The sequence below is a fragment of the Coenobita brevimanus genome, chromosome 69, assembly GCF_032717465.1.
Source record: "Coenobita brevimanus isolate Jiangsu-jjx chromosome 69, ASM3271746v2, whole genome shotgun sequence".
Taxonomy (NCBI): Eukaryota; Metazoa; Arthropoda; class Malacostraca; order Decapoda; family Coenobitidae; genus Coenobita; species Coenobita brevimanus.
In genome coordinates this window covers 30739796-30757285 of record NC_137022.1, presented here as the reverse complement: position 1 = coordinate 30757285, position 17490 = coordinate 30739796, and the positions used below count along the sequence as shown (strand labels likewise).

Genomic DNA, 17490 nt, shown 5'->3' with positions numbered 1-17490 from the left:
TGAATTTATCTTTCATCTGGAGTATACTGCGGAGCAAAAACAGAAAAGTGGATACCTTAAAAAATAAAAAAATAAAAAAAAAAATCTACGTAGAGCAAAACTAAGTGGTTTTTTCGCTTCCCATTCTCCAACAACTTTGTCCTCCACCCATGGGTATGGTCTCATCACGTAAACTCCATGGAGGTAGTTTTTTTTTTTCTTTTTTTTCTTTTAAGAGGTAAACATGGGAGATATTAACCCCTAGATATAACCCCTAATAGATCTGAGTTTTATCTCAAAGGCATGCTAGTCACACGCTGGAACCTGTAATGCGACAGGTACAACAAAGATGACAACAACTGCATCTAAAAAGTATGGTATGGTGTGGTGTGGTGTGGCAGAATGATGCGGTGAGGTGGGGTGTGGCAATATGGTGCGGCGTGGTGTGGTGAGACAGTATGGGGTTATGTATTGGCTCCACTTGCTCTGTATTTGGCTCCACTTGCGCTGTACTGACTCCACTTGCTTTGTACTGACTCCACTTCTCCGTACTAGTTCTTCATCTAGCTCCACATTTTGTCCATCTTGTTCTGTACAGGTTCCACTGTCTGTCACCACTCTGAAGCCCCTGTGTGGGAAACAGGTGATCCAAGTAAGAAAAAAGTTAACACATACTTCTCTTAACTTAACCACACTCCGTTTACTTTCACCTGACTGAATCAAGCATCTTGTGCACCTAAGCTGAGGATGAACTCTGGAAAGCCTCAGTTGTGCGGTATCTGAGTGTCCTTGGTTACCAAACAAATAACAAACCCATTTTAACGACACCTGGCAATCAAATGGGGGGAAAGGGGTTAGGGATATTCATCATGATACAACATACGAGCTAATAGTATAAAGATCTTCACCTCTTTATTGCCACGGTAACATATTTTCTGAAAGCAATGAAGAGAGCTGTATCTAACCTTTCAAATTTCATATATCTTCCCTAAGCTAAATAATATCACATGGAGATAGATAAGATACACTAAAATATTCTCATATTAGTGATGGGGTAAAATGGAAGACTGAAAATAATTTTTACTTGATTTTTACTGATAACGTAAAATTATGGTTCAGTATGCTAAAGGATATATATATATATATATATATATATATATATATATATATATATATATATATATATATATATATATATAAATATATATATATATATATTAGCGTAGTCAAATGTAAAATGCATCGGGTGCACCTCAGTGACGATGATACCTTCCAGTACAAATCACAGAGACGGTGAAAAAGGCCAGGTAGATAGCAGGCTGGGTCTTGAGGACGTTTACTTTCAGGGTACCAGAAGTAACATTTACCCTTTGGAAATCCCTGGTGCAGCCCACACTGGACTACTGCAGTCAGGTGCTGTCATCACACAAGAAGGGTGACATTCAAAGGCTAGAAGGAGTACAAGGGACGTCCACCAAACATAGCAGAGGGATGCGGGATCTCAACTATTGGTACCGGCTCAAGCAACTGGGTCTCCACGCCCAGCGATGAAGAAGGGACAGGTTGCGAGCCATCTACATGTGTAAGGACTGCAGAACGTGACAGGTTCCACATCCTCTGCACTACAGCCTTACAAAAGCCAACGGACAGGCGCACGTGCGAATGAAGTGCCCTCCCAACAAGAGCTCTGGAGAGAAGCAGGACCCTAATCGCATCCAGCCTTGGCCACGATGGACCAAGAATCTTCAACGCATTTCCAAAAGAGGTGAGAGATATCACTGACTTCCCGATGGGCAGGATAATAGCTGGACTGAACTAGTGCCTGAGGACGGCGCCAGATGAACCCCCAGCATCATGCTACACTGCCAGCATTGGACAGCCTCCAACTCCATACCAGATCAAGTGGACCTCAAGAGTAAGGTTACAGGGAGTGGAAGCAGCGGTGGACCACCACGACTGTGAGGTGAAATCAACGCCATGTAAATCAAACAAGCACTGAGAGTTCCCTTTATTATATCATTCTCCCTAAATCGGGATAGGTGCACATTTTCTATGACGGCTCACTTCTCAAGGTCATATGTAAACACTTATTACGCCACGACCAACGCAATTAAGCACACAACATGGCCAGCTTTTGTGACATGCATTTTTTCCTCCTCCTTCTGTATCCCTAACCGTTTCGATACAGGTGCTGTAAAACCCTGTAGGTAACAACACGCAATGGCATCATAAAATCGAGGTTACGGTGAAGTTTGTAGTCTTGCCAGGTCGTACTGCAAGTCTGTTGTTGTACACTGTGGAATAGTTCGGTGACATATTTTAGCTATTTCTCCTCTTCGTATTGGCTGATCAGGGTTAGTGTTGGGGTGAATAAATCTCTGTAAGTGCAGTTACGTCTCCAAAGCATCATTCATCACAGGGTAAGGGATATATGGAGGAAAATATGACGATGAAGGAAGCTGGGAGTTGAAAATACACAAAGGAATTTCTTGAACCCATAAATTCTCGACCCTCAGTGCCAATCTTCCCTCTCAAAACCATACCCTGTTACCTCCAACTTGGCTAATATTGCCATCTCACCATCTTGAATGCTGAGTAATAACCACTGATTAACACTTGATTATAATGCTCGTCACGAAGTGCTAGGGAAAGGATGTGGAGCCTTAACATTGTCCTATTCTGCCACAGAGCTACGTGGAATAAGCTACACAAGGGCGAAAATTTAGGCCAAGTTAAGGTAAATGGAGTATAGTTGAGCAAATGACGTTGAAAATAGGCTACGGTAACTGCTGTATTAGACAGATGAACGGAAGAGGGGTGGATGAGTATTGAGAGAGGTGTGTTGCGTGCCGAAAACATGCAGACAGGGTTCGGAAAAGTAGTGTCCAGCGGAATAATACCGGCAATGATGATGATGATAATAATAATAATAATAATAAATAATAATAATGGTAATAATTATAATAATCTGGTCTTATGTTTATAAAAATGGTCAGTTTTATCAAACGAAATTACTAGCGACTGAAACACGTTTGCACCTTTGCAGTTACAAGGATTGTGACGTAACTCTTATGCAAGACAAACTTCATCTGCATAAGTAACAACGATACTGAAGAGAAAGTGAGGCAACACTGCAGCAGGGAGTGAAGGACGTTCGTTACAGGAGCAGATATTACGATGATTTGAAAAAACTCTTGATTCCAGACGGTTTAGAGGAGCTGTCTGTAGCGCCCCCCCTCCCCCCCAAAGTAACAGTCAATTACAAGCACAAGAGTGAAACATATGAGAAAGAGAGAGAGAGAGAGAGAGAGCGGGGTGGGGGGGGGAGCAATAGGCAGAATAGAAAAATGCAAAAAACTTGAAAACTGAATGAAACTGGCATTAGCAGGGACACACTAAAATAGAATACACTCATAAATTTATTAAAACGTGTGGCATTAAACGGAATAAAATAACACACAAAAGCATAGTGAAATCCCTGAGAAACACCGCAACCTAAACGCCTTTATTCTTCCCCCAGGTCTCCTAAAACACCCACACTCGTCCAGTCAACGCACGACACAGGCAACGAGTGAAGTAGAGTGAAACAGAGTGTCCTAAAGTGGCACAGAGTGAGGCAGTGTGTCCTAAAGTGACGTGTAGTGAGCCAGAGTGAAGTGGAGTATCCTAAAGCACCACAGAGTGAAGAAGAGTGTCCTGAAGTGACGTGCAGTAAACCACGGTGGTCTAAAGTGAGGTGCTGTGGCCTGAAGTAACTAGTGTGAGCCAGAGTGAGGCCCTAAAATAACGAAGAGTAAACCAGAGTGAGTGAGGCAGCATGAGCAGGGTGAAGATACTGAACAGCGATGACGTCCCAGCAGGAGGAACCAAAATGTCCGCCCTGGAGGTGTCACAGAATCTACAAAAAGCCATGCTGAGGTGTGTGTGTGTGTGTGTGTGTGTGTGTGTGTGTGTGTGTGTGTGTGTGTGTGTGTGTGTGTGTGTGTGTGTGTGTGTGCGTGCGTGCGCGCGCGCGCAAGTAATGTTGATTTTAAGTTGCTGAGTAACCCCGCTCTGTTAGACCAAGCACGCCCATCACAGCAGACCCCTACAGGGCCGCCCCACGCAGTGAACTGATATTCACTTGCGGCAGACACAACGCGGGGAAGAGTGTGGAAGTTCTATTTCCTGATGGACGCCGCATTTGCGTCACTCCACCCCCTTAACAGAAGCACCACAGTAGGCTCCACATCACCCTATAATTTGGTTATATGGTTACCTCACAGCACTGCAAATGGTTTCCTGGATTACGGGAAACCATTAGGCTCATCACTCAGTACAGAGCCACCTGAAATGGAAAGAAGTGTAACAGAAAGTGACAGGGATGATGGGAGAAAAGAGACGAGAGGAGGGCTGACACAGAAAAAGAACGATAAAGGTGAAGGAAGAAGTGGACAGCCCTACATCAAATGAGTGGATGATGGTCGCCTACACGTAATGATGATACATACAGAAGTCTGTTAAAGAATGTAATATGCATTCTAAAACTCTGCATTCAGTTCATTTTCTATGCTACCGTAATAATCTAGGCAAAGTTCAGAAAAAATCCGCTCAAATTATACTAATGACTTAAATTATCCTTTGACTTATTAACATTTTTCTTCTTGGTTTTCAGGATGACGGGAAAGTTCTTAAATGAGACAACAGGACTGGTGGACTACGAGCAACTGAAGGACTCCTCGGAATATAAGTGAGTGTGTGTGTGTGTGTGTGTGTGTGTGTGTGTGTGTGTGTGTGTGTGTGTGTGTGTGTGTGTGTGTGTGTGTGTGTGTATCATCCGACGAAACTGGGCGACTGACAGACCTTGAATACGAGGTTGTGGTAAGGCAGGAATGAGTCTCCTTGGTTACTTGTCAAATCTAGGGACCTTTGTATCATGAACTTTAATAAGCCTTAATTATGAGGTACGAATAAGTCTCCTTGGTTACTAGTCGAGGTCACTGTCGACGTTTGAATATTGGCGGGGACGTGGGATGTTCCGTGAGTTGACTTTTATATATGTTTTTTGGTGGTTTGTTTTGGCGATGTTGATGATGTTGAGCTTTTTCATTCGGTCACGTCTCTCTCTCTCTCTCTCTCTCTCTCTCTCTCTCTCCATAAATTAAAAATGTGTGTGTGTGTGTGTGTGTGTGTGTGTGTGTGTGTGTGTGTGTGTGTAACATTAGTAACTGATCAGACTAAACTGAAAGCTGTCAGACTATTATTCATAAGCATTATAAATGTTGGTTATTAAGAATGTTCGTGAGGAAGTTTAGCAATCCTCGGTATTGCTCACCTACAATGCATCGTGTTAGGCCACTTACACACACACACACACACACACACACACACACACACACACACACACACACACAGTTGTACCCTTCTTAAAATTAACCTTTACTAGTCTCTTCCCACCACCATTCCTTGTCCTAACATAAGAGTATATTCCCAGGTATCACAGGCTGAATATAATGTCACTTTCTCAGGTTATCATCACATATGTCTGATTTACTCACCTCTTACAGTACTCAAAAATTTACCTGTTGCATGCACGTCCTTCCCTCTCAGCTTCCCCGTCTCTTTGACCTTTGGCTGGCTGACCCCTGACCTCTGCCCACAGGGAGTACCGCGCCCTGGCCTGCCGACTGAAGGATGTTGACCCTGGCAGTCTAAAGGGAAGGGAACACATGGCATTCTTCATCAGTATCCTTTGTTTGCATAATAGTCAGAGATCAGTGAATGGATGAAATAGGTGCTGAGTTGGTGTATTACCTCCGCCAACGACGCTGGACGGAAGTTACGCATTCACCCTTGTTTGTTTATCAGTCTGTTTGTGTACAAGATATCCTCAAAAGGTGTTATCGAATTTCGGTTAAATGTAGTGGACTGACTGGCACTAGGCCAAGAAAGATTTTGAAGAAGATCCAGATCCGGATGCATGAATAAGCCACATATATTATTGGCAACGCGGAGGTATGCCTTCTTTGAGATTGTGTAACAGGACAGACTAGGGGAGAACGATTAACAACTTCGCCAAAGACGTTCACCGGAGGATGGTTGATAAATTATAAACAATATTTGCGTTCAAGGAGGTGCGGCCTCTCTAGGTGCTTTCTAGTTTACTATATTTATTTACCTCTTAGGCACAGACAATTACCTTCATAAAAAGTCATCATCATCATCATCATCGATAGCAGCAGCAGCTGCTGCATTCTTTGTTTACATTAAAACCATAGATTAGAAAGCGAACAGAGAGGAGCACAAAGAACAGATTACCCTTCATTCTCCAAGTTTGCTTCCATGATGCTGCTGTTGACAGGGGTTATTTCCATGTTACATAAACCCTCCAGACCTATACAACGCGCTGACGATGGACAGCATTGCCCAGCTGGATACAATGCCGGCATCCACACTGGAGGTATGTGATTTCTGGTCCTGCCACGCCTACATCCTGGGTCCTTACCACTACACCCTGGATCACATCGAACATGGCGTCCTTAGAGGTGGGCTAAAGGAGCTCCGTCATACATTTTCTGTGTGACTGACGGATTGTAAGGATAGATTAACAGATATACAGACTGACTGATGGATGGACAGACGCATGGATAGACTGGCAGACAGGTTTGCTGAATGGATGATTGATAGGCAGACAGATATGTGAATAGATAGCTACAAAGGCACTGATAGAGAGAGAGAGAGAGAGAGAGAGATTCGCTTCACCATATCACAAAACTTCTTATCTCTCTCAACCGTGTGTGTGTATGTGTGTGTGTGTGTGTGTGTGTGTGTGTGTGTGTGTGTGTGTGTGTGTGTGTGTGTGTGTGTGTGTGTGTGTGAAGTTTGCATGTACGCGTGTGCGCAAGCGCGCGTGTGAGGCTATATTTGCGGGTGTGTGGGTGTGTGAGGGAGCTTTTTGCTTGCGCGTGGAGGTATTTTTTACTGTAGGAGAATTTTGTGTCCCAGTGTTTGTGTGCGTGCGTGTGTGTGTGTACATATGCAGCCTACGTATGTATGTTTGTATGTATGCATGTATGTTTGTTTGTTTGTTTCTATGCATGTATACAGGCATGAATGAATGTTGTACGTATGTATGTATGACTTGCGTGTTTCTGTGTGCGTATATTTACAGTTCAAGTATGCATGTATGTGTGTACGTATGCATGCATGTATGAATGTATGTATGTATATGTGTATGTACTTATGTAAAGGCCATTTGTGTGTGTGCACTGTATTTAAATGTCTGTGTGTACCATTTTTGCGTGTGCGTATGTGGGTCGGTAAAAACCTACAGAGATGGTATCAAGAGCTCTGACCTTTCTTACGTAATATATCGCTTATCTGTGTACAGCCTTTACTATCAGTTATCTCTGTCTATCTGTCTGTCTGTCTGTGTGTATCTCCCTGTGTATCAATCTGTCTGTCCTGTCTGTCTATCAGTCTATCTATCTATCTATCTATCTATCTATCTATCTGTCTGTCTGCCTGTCTGTCTGCCTGTCTGTCTCTGAACCCATTCTCTCCTCGCCAGGTAACCGCGCACACCCCTCCACGAACACACCTGTGCTAGGACCAGGTGACCCCCAATTAGCCTTTACCTGTGCCACGCCGGACCCAAGAATACACTTCGCTCTTAATTGTGGCGCTAAGGTGAGGAAGTAGACTGACTGGTAGATAGATCGATAGATGGATAGATAGATATGAACGTGGTATCTATGTCCAAGCCTAACCAGATATGCTTAGAGATGTGAAATGTGATGTACTGGGGTAAGTTTGAGTCCTAAGGTTAGATAGATAGATAGATAGATAAACAGATAGACAGATAGATAGATATAGTGTTATGTACTGCGCGAAGTATGTGTCCTGTTAGAAATATAGACAGATAGATCGATAGATAGATGGGTTATAATGTGTTGTTACTGTGTCCTAATGTTAGACAGTAAGACAGCTATAGAGAGATAGATAAACAGATAGATAGACAGATAGATTGATAGAGATAGATAGATAGATGTGTTGGTGTTAGATATTGTGTTAAATGTATGTCCTAATGTTAGATAGAAAGATAGACAGATTGACAGATAGATACATGAACTATAGTGTTAGGTATTATGCTAACCACGTGTCTTGCTATACAACATCATAGCCATAGATGCCAAGAGACTCGAGTACATGTAACAGATGTACTGTAATGTAATGTACTCACCAATTACACGCCCAAAATTCACCCTACCCATTGCTGGCCCGTGGAGAAAGTGTAGTGTGCTTAATGTACTTGTATTACTTGTTCTAATGTACTCTACCCTGCCCAGAGCTGCCCAAGGGTGAGGGTGTACACCGAGGTCAACCTTGAGAGTGGTCTTGAGGCGGCCACGTACAGCTACTTGGGGCAGGAGGTGAAGGTGGAGGATGGGAGACTTAAAGTGCCACAAATACTGGAGTGGTACCTTCAAGACTTTGCTTCAGATATGACTGGGATGCTGAGGTGTGTGGTGTTTGATTTTACACATACATACACACATACATCCATACACACACACACATACATACATACAGATATATAGATCGACAGATAGATATAGGTGGGTGGATGACAGATACATAGGTAGGTAGATAGATATATAGACGGAGAGATGGACAGACAAATGGATGGATGGATGGATGGATGGATGGACGGACGGATGGATAGATAGATAGACAGATAGACTAACAGACACAAAAACAGACGGACAGATAGATAGATAAGTTCTTTACATAATTCCCTCAACATATACTAAATACCTTAAATTTTCCTCCGCTACAGGCAAATAACAAAATATCGTACACTCAAACTTTACATTCCTTTACATTTGTACTGATTATGATTTCTCGTATTACAGGTGGATTCAGAAATACGTAGGTGAGGCAGAGAGACGGGCAATTGATAACATGCTGACTGCTGGTGGTGATAGCGGTGGTGATAGCGGTGATAAGGAGACGACTGAGATGCCAATGGACTTCTTCTACGACTGGTCTCTTAATGCGGTGTAAGAGATGTGGTGGTGGTGATGGTGATAGTGGTGACAATGGTGGTGGTGGTGGTGGTGGTGGTGGTGATGATGATTCTGGTGGTATTAATAATGATGATGATTATGATGATGATGATGATGTTTTTAGTGGTGATGATGATGATGATGATGATAATGATGATGGTGATGATGGTGGTGGTGGTGGTGATGATGATGATGTTGATGATGATGTTGATGATGATGATGATGATATTTTTAGTGGTGGTGATGATGGTTGTATCGGAGGGGGTAAAAAGTCAGTGTTTAAATAATATCATCCATAATAACCCTAAATTCATGTTCCTTAGACTAATATATCTAATCCCACAATGCCGGTGTCTCCTTATCAACCTGAGAGAGAGAGAGAGAGAGAGAGAGAGAGAGAGAGAGACAAACACAGACAGCAGGTGATAACAATTACCTGAGTAAATCAATCTGATATACTCCTTCAACTCTCATTTGGCCTAAAAGTGTCACCTCTCCACCTTGAATGCTGAATAGTAACAATAGATTAATAGTTGAATATGATGATAGTCACGAAGAAGTGCTATGGAAAGGACAGAGCCGTTGAATATCACTCTTTTCACTCTACCTTGGCCAAAATTGCCATCTCTCCGTCTTGAATGTTGGGATGTAACAAGATAATAAGTACTGATTATGATGCTAGTCACGAAGAAGTGCTATGGAAAGGATGTAGAGTTAACCTGGCCAAAAATTACCATCTCTCTATCTTGAATGTTGATCTGTTACAATAATTAAAGCTAGAATATGATGCTAGTCACGAAGAAGAGACGTTTCTATTACGGGGCAGTGGATCAGCTCGGTTATATCCGTGCCATCCCATGAAGGCTTCCCTCCCTATCACCATTTATGCGGTAATACTGAAGACTTAACTTAGAATTATCCGAGGGGGCACAGATATGACTGATAAGAACGGGCTATCTCACACAAGGGTGGGGAGAGATAACGGTAGGGATGCGGCTTTCAGTCCTGGTAGAGAGAGTGAGAGAGGAGGGAGTGAGAACAGAAAGTGAGAGAGAAGGGAGGAAGGAAAGTAGAGAAAGTGAGAGAGGAGGAAGGAAGGAAAGTAGAGAAACTGGGCAAGGAGAGAGCTAAAGTAGGGAGAGTGAGAGAGGAGGGAGCAAAAGTAGAGAGAGTGAGAAAGAAGGGAGAAGGGAATGTTGAGAGACTAAGCAAGGAGAGAGCAAATGGAGAGAGTAAGAGAAGAGAGACGATAAAGATTCAGAGAGTAAGCAAAGAGGGAGCAAGGAGAGTAGAGAAAGTGTCAGAGGAGGAGCAAAAAGATTAGAAAGAGTGAGAGAGGAGGAGGAAGAGGAGTAGAGAGAGTGAGAGAGGAGGGAGAAAGGAAAGCAGAGGGTCAGTATGTCACATTTTCTCGACAACATAAAAGATCTTCTATACTCTTTTCACTTTAACTTGGCCTAAAAATGACTCTCTCCATCTTCAACACTGAGCTGGAACAACAGATTAACCCTTGAATATGGTGCCAGTCGCGAAGACGTGCTATGGGAAGAACGTAGAGCCATAGCATTGCCTTTTTCCGCCACTGAGCTACGTGAAATAAGCAGCAAAAGGACGAAAACCTGGGCCAAGTTAAGGTAAACGAACTATAGTAACCAAGGAGACTTAACAAGGGGACTAAAACCAACTTACACCGTTTTGTGACAGAAATTAAATGATCTAGACTTTCGTGATAGAAATTAACAGACCTAAAGTGGTTTGGGACAGAAATTAACCGATCAACAGTGCTGTGTGAGGAATGAACAAATTTAAAATGAAAGCGGCGGGATGCTGGTACTTTTCGACTGTGTTTCTCTGTTTGTTGACATCCACGGCTCAAGGTAAAGATGGCGGAGGTTTGTTTACATTTTGACTTTACGTGATTTATAGGTAGAGATGACAATAAATGATATAAAAGGACAGTAATAATAATAATAACAATAATAATAATAATAATAATAATAATAATATGATGATGATGATGATGATGATGATGATGATGATATTACAGCATATCAATCTCTCTTTTCCCCATATTAGTGTCAGTGCAGGTGGAAGTGGAAGGCGTGGTGGGTGATCGGGGTCCACAGCTGGGTGTTACCTGGCTCTTACCTGATAACCTTAATGAGCTTACACTCACCTGGACGGCTATCACTTATACATCACAGGTAACTACTCTCTCTCTCTCTCTCTCTCTCTCTCTCTCTCTCTCTCCCTCCCTCCCTCCCTCCCTCCGTTCTAATTTTAGTCTTCGGTCACATTTATCCTAATTTATTTACTAATTACATACTCCTTTCCCTGTGGACCAGCACTCCTGCTACGGAACACCCTACCTAATCCTGCCTTATCCTACCTAACCCTGACCTATCCTACCAAATCCTGCCTGATCCTACTTAATCCTGCTTTATCCTACCTAACCCTGCCTCATCCTACCTAATCCTGCCTCATCCTCCAGGTCAGCATGGAGGAGGTAGGCAGGCGGAGAATCGAACCCGTAGCTGATGGGACAGGGAACAACATGAACAAGGTAGTGATAGACGAGGGACTGGTGACAGGGCAGCAGTATAGAGTATGCCTCTCCTGGCCCCCCCACCCCGCCTGCCTCACCCCCGCTGCCCTGCCGCACCCCCGCCTCTGCTCCTACATCACCATACCACCCCTGCCGCCACTCCCTGTCGACCCGGAGAACAGCAGAACCACGAAAGGTGAGCATGGAGGAGGAAAGATGGTGGTTAGAGGGGGATTCAAGCCTGTAACTGAGATTCAAACCTTTAAAGCGAGATTAGAGCATTTTAAAGTGAGATTCAAACCTTTAAAGAGAGATTCAAACTTTTAAAACGAGGTTCAAACATTTAAAGTGAGATTCAAACATTTAAAGCGAGATTCAAACATTTTAAAGTGAGAGTCAAACCTTTATAAACTGTTTCCTCCTCCGGCCAGGATTTGATCTCTCGTCCTTTCAAATTTTTTCGTGTGTGTGTGTGTGTGTGTGTGTGTGTGTGTGTGTGTGTGTGTGTGTGTGTGTGTGTGTGTGTGTGTGTGTGTGTGTGTGTGTGAGAGAGAGAGAGAGAGAGAGAGAGAGAGAGAGAGCCCTGTGATCTCTCATACACCCTTTACAAACCCTCATCCAAACCTAACCTAACCCAAACCTTTCCCTACACTCCCCAGGTCCTCCCCTCTACCTGGTACTTGGACCTGTGCACGGGCGTAACGTCAGCGTGACCTGGGGGGAGCTACCTGTGCCCCGCGACCTGGCCCCGCACCGCCCCCAGGTCAGCAGGGGCTACCGGGTGACCTGGAGGATGGTGGATGGTCAGGTCAGCCACCCAGGACACTCCTCTAACCTGGTGACACGACGCCACCTCATACGCGGACTTATACCAGGCACCAGGTCAGTTTAGACAAGGTACCTGATTAGTTTTACCTGGTACCTTTTTACTCTATACTCGGCTGGTTAATTCTGCTAGGTGTATACTGTCATGGAGCCCCCCCTTTTCTTTTAAAACCCAGTATGTAAAATAAAACTACTGACTGAAAGTGTCTGTAGGGTTTTCAATCGAGGACGTGTTTCCTAAGCTGAGATATATCATGGCGTAGGAAAAACAACACAGAAAAGAAGTCTCCGGCCTGTTACTACTGCTAACTCCCCTGCCACTTCCTGTCCTTGCTATACCACTTCCTGTATTAACTCCAGCGTGGATTTATTTACAAGAGTTTAGTAGCATACTCTATACAGATACAGAATACACTAACATCCCTATTCTCGTGGGACAAGGAGATTTCCTAACACCTCTTCCTTAACGATTTACTTTGCATATTAAATATTTATATTCATATATGTTATTTATATCTTGCTGAAAGAGACACAGTTCATAAAAATACTGCCCCCCTCCCCACACACAAAAAAAGCCCAGTGTGAAATGCATAATTAAATAATAATAATAATAATAATAATAAATCATCAACATCATCATCACCACCACCACCACCATCACCATCACCACCACCACCACCATCGTCATCATAATCATCATCATCATCGTACATCACTCCTTTATGCTCCACGGAGCGTAAGGATGCTAATAAATAAACATTGCTCTCAGATACGAGGTGTGTGTGGGTGAAACGCTAGCCAATGACGCAGAGCTGGCTTGTGACGTCATTACTACGCAGGAGGATGGTGCGTCACGTGTTTTCGTTTTATACTAGGGCGCGTGGCTTTGTTTATAATATCACGTGGGTTTGTTTACAATGTCACGTAGGTTTGTTTGCACTGTCACGTGGGTTTGTTTACATTGCCATGTGGGTTTGTTTACATTATCACTTGCTTCTGTTTACGCTTGCGTTCGTTTATTTACGTTGTCACGTGGCTTTGTTTAAGTTACATCGATTTATTTACGATGTCATGATGGTTTGTTTACACTGACAGAATTTGCTTATTCTGTTTACTAGACTGGATTTGATTTCATCTGACGGAACAGGGCCACTCTCACAATCTGAATGCTTAGTCGTGATTAATGCAATGAGCTTTAATTTGAAGTAGGAGTCTCCTTGGTTACTAGTCAAATCCACCCTTGATTCTGACTACACTTAGCCATCCACCATGCTAAAAAAATATATATATAGTAAAGATCTTTGTCATGGCACAATAAACGCGTCATGGATTTTCTCACAGTGTCAGAGATTTCTTTAAGCTACAAAAAATAGTTTGGCGTCAGGAAGAATGACAGACTATAACGTATTTTTTTTTAACATATGGGTGTTCATCCAGCAATAATTATAATAAAGGCTGAGTGTTTACAACGGCTTGACGAGTGGCACACAATATACTGGGGGATATGGTTTAATCTGCTTAATATACTACTACTACTACTACTACTACTACTACTACTACCACTACTACTAATAATAATAAACTCCCTATGACAGTGCCAGGTCCAGCGGTAACGGAGGGTGCGTGGTGCTGGAGTCAGGCGCATGGCACTCACTGGCGCTGTGACGTCACATGGGGCCCACCATTACAACCCAGGGGCACCATTACTGGGTGGGTACACACACACACACACACACACACACACACACACACACACACACACACACACACACACACACACACACACATCACTAAACTACCTACGGATTTATTGAGGTGACAGAGAACCCACCAATGCGTTTCATAAATTTCACTCCTAATACCATACCTGCATTGATATCTACATTTCCCTTCTCTCCCTACTCCTTCCCTACTTCCTCGGTACCGTCTCATCCTCCCTCCCTTCTCCAGGTACCGTGTGGAGTACCGTGATGGTGAGGGGTACACGCTTCTGGAGTCCTTGCCACGGGGGTCGCTGTGTCGCCCTCTCTGCCACCACTCCGCCACCGCCACCTTCCACCCTTCCACCGCCTGTGTCATAGCATCCACCGCCGCCGGAGAGGGATGGGAGAGTTGTGTGCCCATACAAGGTTAGTTCCTCGCTTTATTTTCACACTTTATCTCACACTTTCTCACTTTATCTCTCACTTTCTCTAAATTTACCCCACCGCTGCCACCAAACTGTCCAAATATGTATCAAGAGTTAGCCAATACTTTCAGGCCTTCATATATCCAACCCAACTTAACCCCACCTTATCCCAACTCATCCCATCTTATCCCACCTTATTCCATCTCATCCCATCATTATCCCAACTCATCCCACCGTATCCCAACTCATCCCACGCTCGCCACCAGACATACGGGGGCGAGTGCTGGCCTACTTCGAGCTGCGGGTGTTGGTGGTGATAGCAGTGACTATCTTCGTGTACCGCTTTGGACCAGCCATCCTCAAAGCAATTCTCAGATGCTGGTAAGTTGATATACGACTTTTGGGGTGTATTTTGTGGTGTACGTGTGTGTATAGTCTGTGTATCTTTTGCTGGGGTGCTGGAGAGGGAAGCCTTCACGTGGTGGCACTGATATCACGAGGCGGTGAAGCTACCCGGTCATACAGACGTCCCTCAATCCCCTCCACGTCAGCCCGAAAGGATGGTGGACCGCCAAAGGAGGGCAACTTCAGCCTGCGGTCCACCGAGGTCATGTTCAGATGAGCTTGGGGTTAGAAATACCAAAAACTAATATATAAAGCTGTCAGGTGTCTATGAAGTCTTTATGTGTAGTTGTATATTTTTCATGTACCTGTGTGGTCTATGTATCTTTAGCTGTATTTTTCCTGTGTCTAGTTCTATGTATCTGCCTGTATCTGTATCTTTGTTGCCTGCGCCTCGTGTATCTATTTGTAACTTTATTTTTACCAGTATTTCTTTCTGTCTGGGTGTATTTTTTTGATGTCCAAGCCTAGTCTGTGTATGCATGTGGGGAGGAGAGGGAGAAGGGGAGGGAGTGGAGGCGGAGGGATGACGTGGGGGATAGGAGGGGGAGGGGAGGAAGGAAGGGAAGAGGAGTGGGGAGAGATGAGTGGGCGGTCGTAGGTGGGTAGGGAGAAGGAAGTGTGTAGGAAGGAGGGGAGGAAAGAGAGATGCAGGGAGAGAGAATGTAAAAATATCTCTCCCACAGTCTTTTAACCCCCCTACACACACACACACACACACACACACACACACACACGTACATGAAAGCTACCTGAACGATATACGGAACAATTATTATCATCTCATTTCGCCCCTGTCACTTATTTCCCGTATGTCAGTGAAAGAATAAGACAATGTCGAGGCTCTACATCCTTTCCATAGCACTTCTTCATGACTAGCATCATATTATAACGTTAATCTCGTGTTATAGCTCAGCATTTACGATGGAGAGTGCAAAATTATCTCCTAGTAAAATATAATACTGAAGGTTAATGCATTAGGAACTACTACTACTACTACTACTACTACTACTACTACTACTACTACTCAACCAAGCCTCTCTTCCTACCTAAGGATGGGGTAAGGTAGCATAAGACGTCATTTAATACGTCAGAATACTGAGAAAATTAATGATGACAACCGCCGCTTGTGACTATAAACAAAACCACGTGCCTCAATATAAACAAAGCCACAGGAAAAAGTAAGCAAAACCACGTGATAACATAAATGAAACTACGTGACAATATAAACAAAAACGTGTGATGCAGTATTAACACAGCCACGTGACAATACTATCACTAAATACACCCACAACCCAAACAAAACCTACGGTATACGCGCACCACGTTTCACTTAATCGACACCTTATAAACTCTATGCCACGTTTCACGTGTTGCTTGAAAACTCTACGGTATTCACGCCCCACGGTTCAGTTACTCGTAATTTACAAACTCTACGGACTTACAGACCCATGTTTCACTTACTCGCTAATACTGTATCTTCATTTCTTCAGATACTGTAATATGAATCGTCTCCCCCCCCCCTCTCTCTCTCTCTCTCTCTCTCTCTCTCTCTCTCTCTCTCTCTCTCTCTCTCGACCTTTTTCAATGGTTTTCATATGACTCTACAATAATTATGTATATAAATATACGAATATATAATTAAAGAAAATACAGTATATTACGGTAATTGCTTTTCTGCATATATTTATTTATCTGCACGTTGATTAACCTATTTATGAGCGTCACGTATTACTACTACTACTACAACTAGTAGTAGTAGTAGTAGAAGTGGTAGTAGTAGCAGTAGTAGTAGTATCACCATCATTATCATTATCATCATCATCATCATCATCACCATTATTATTATTATTATTATTATTATTATTATTATTAATTACGATCTATCATATTAGTCACTTATTTACATATTTTCTGTTTATTTTTGCAGCGTCCGCGGCCTGTACCGACACATGGAAGGCGGGGAGAAGCAACATCCAGTCTAGCACCACAACACAAAACAAAGAAGCGTATTTTAAGTTGTAATTGGCGCATTTTAAGTGCAAATTAGCACATTTTAAGTGGTAATTGGCGCATTTTAAGTGGCAAGTTAGAGCCTATGAACAAATCACCACAATATCCAGGGACATAAGTCGATGTAATGAACTAAGCCTCAGGAAAACTGTCATATTCAAAATTGGGGAGAACAGAATGAAAAATGATTGGGAAGTGGAAAGGAACAGATCAATGGGGAAAATGGATGTCTCATGGTAGGACTAGGGAAAATTAAGCATTATTACTCTCATTATTAGCAGCAGCAGTATGATTATTATGATTATTTGGCTCAAGATGTCTTTCCTAAGTGCACAAAAAAAAAAAAAAAACGGGGGGGGGTTATATTTGACAGAAAGAATAATAGACTTCTTGGTGATGAAAGGATTTAGGTTTCAGATCAAAGAGAACCACATCGTCACTCGGTTCTAAGACGGAGGCAATTTTGAAGTGAGATTTATGGTGAGAATGCGTTGCTGAAATCCAAAGGTAAATTTAAAGAGAGATATTGAAAGCAGGAGGGGGGCAGGGAA

At 43.1% G+C, this 17490-nt stretch overlaps 2 protein-coding genes across 2 annotated transcripts; both read left to right on the top strand.

Annotated features, from left to right (window-relative positions):
* The first annotated feature begins 3796 nt into the window (after positions 1 to 3796).
* On the top strand, positions 3797 to 9024 carry LOC145406015 (uncharacterized). Its single transcript, XM_080277202.1, has 7 exons — positions 3797 to 3897; positions 4634 to 4708; positions 5621 to 5703; positions 6351 to 6503; positions 7529 to 7647; positions 8307 to 8479; positions 8874 to 9024. The coding sequence occupies exons 1-7, from the start codon at positions 3797 to 3799 to the stop codon at positions 9022 to 9024; spliced, it is 855 nt and encodes a 284-aa protein (XP_080133328.1).
* A 2499-nt stretch (positions 9025 to 11523) lies between these two features.
* On the top strand, positions 11524 to 17101 carry LOC145406014 (uncharacterized). Its single transcript, XM_080277201.1, has 7 exons — positions 11524 to 11767; positions 12231 to 12453; positions 13166 to 13242; positions 13992 to 14106; positions 14347 to 14525; positions 14791 to 14905; positions 16857 to 17101. Exons 1-7 carry the CDS (start codon positions 11524 to 11526, stop codon positions 16909 to 16911), a joined length of 1008 nt encoding a protein of 335 aa, XP_080133327.1. The 3' UTR covers positions 16912 to 17101.
* The last annotated feature ends 389 nt before the right edge of the window (positions 17102 to 17490 follow it).

What these genes read in the sequence shown, in the direction of transcription:
- LOC145406015 (XM_080277202.1), top strand. Translation starts at nt 3,797, where the DNA reads ATGAGCAGGGTGAAGATACTGAACAGCGATGACGTCCCAGCAGGAGGA. An exon ending in AAGGACTCCTCGGAATATAA is followed by an intron (nt 4,709 to 5,620) that starts GTGAGTGTGTGT and finishes CTCTGCCCACAG; the next exon opens with GGAGTACCGCGCCCTGGCCT. An exon ending in GATATGACTGGGATGCTGAG is followed by an intron (nt 8,480 to 8,873) that starts GTGTGTGGTGTT and finishes CTCGTATTACAG; the next exon opens with GTGGATTCAGAAATACGTAG.
- LOC145406014 (XM_080277201.1), top strand. Translation starts at nt 11,524, where the DNA reads ATGGAGGAGGTAGGCAGGCGGAGAATCGAACCCGTAGCTGATGGGACA. An exon ending in CATTACTACGCAGGAGGATG is followed by an intron (nt 13,243 to 13,991) that starts GTGCGTCACGTG and finishes TCCCTATGACAG; the next exon opens with TGCCAGGTCCAGCGGTAACG. An exon ending in GAGTTGTGTGCCCATACAAG is followed by an intron (nt 14,526 to 14,790) that starts GTTAGTTCCTCG and finishes GCTCGCCACCAG; the next exon opens with ACATACGGGGGCGAGTGCTG.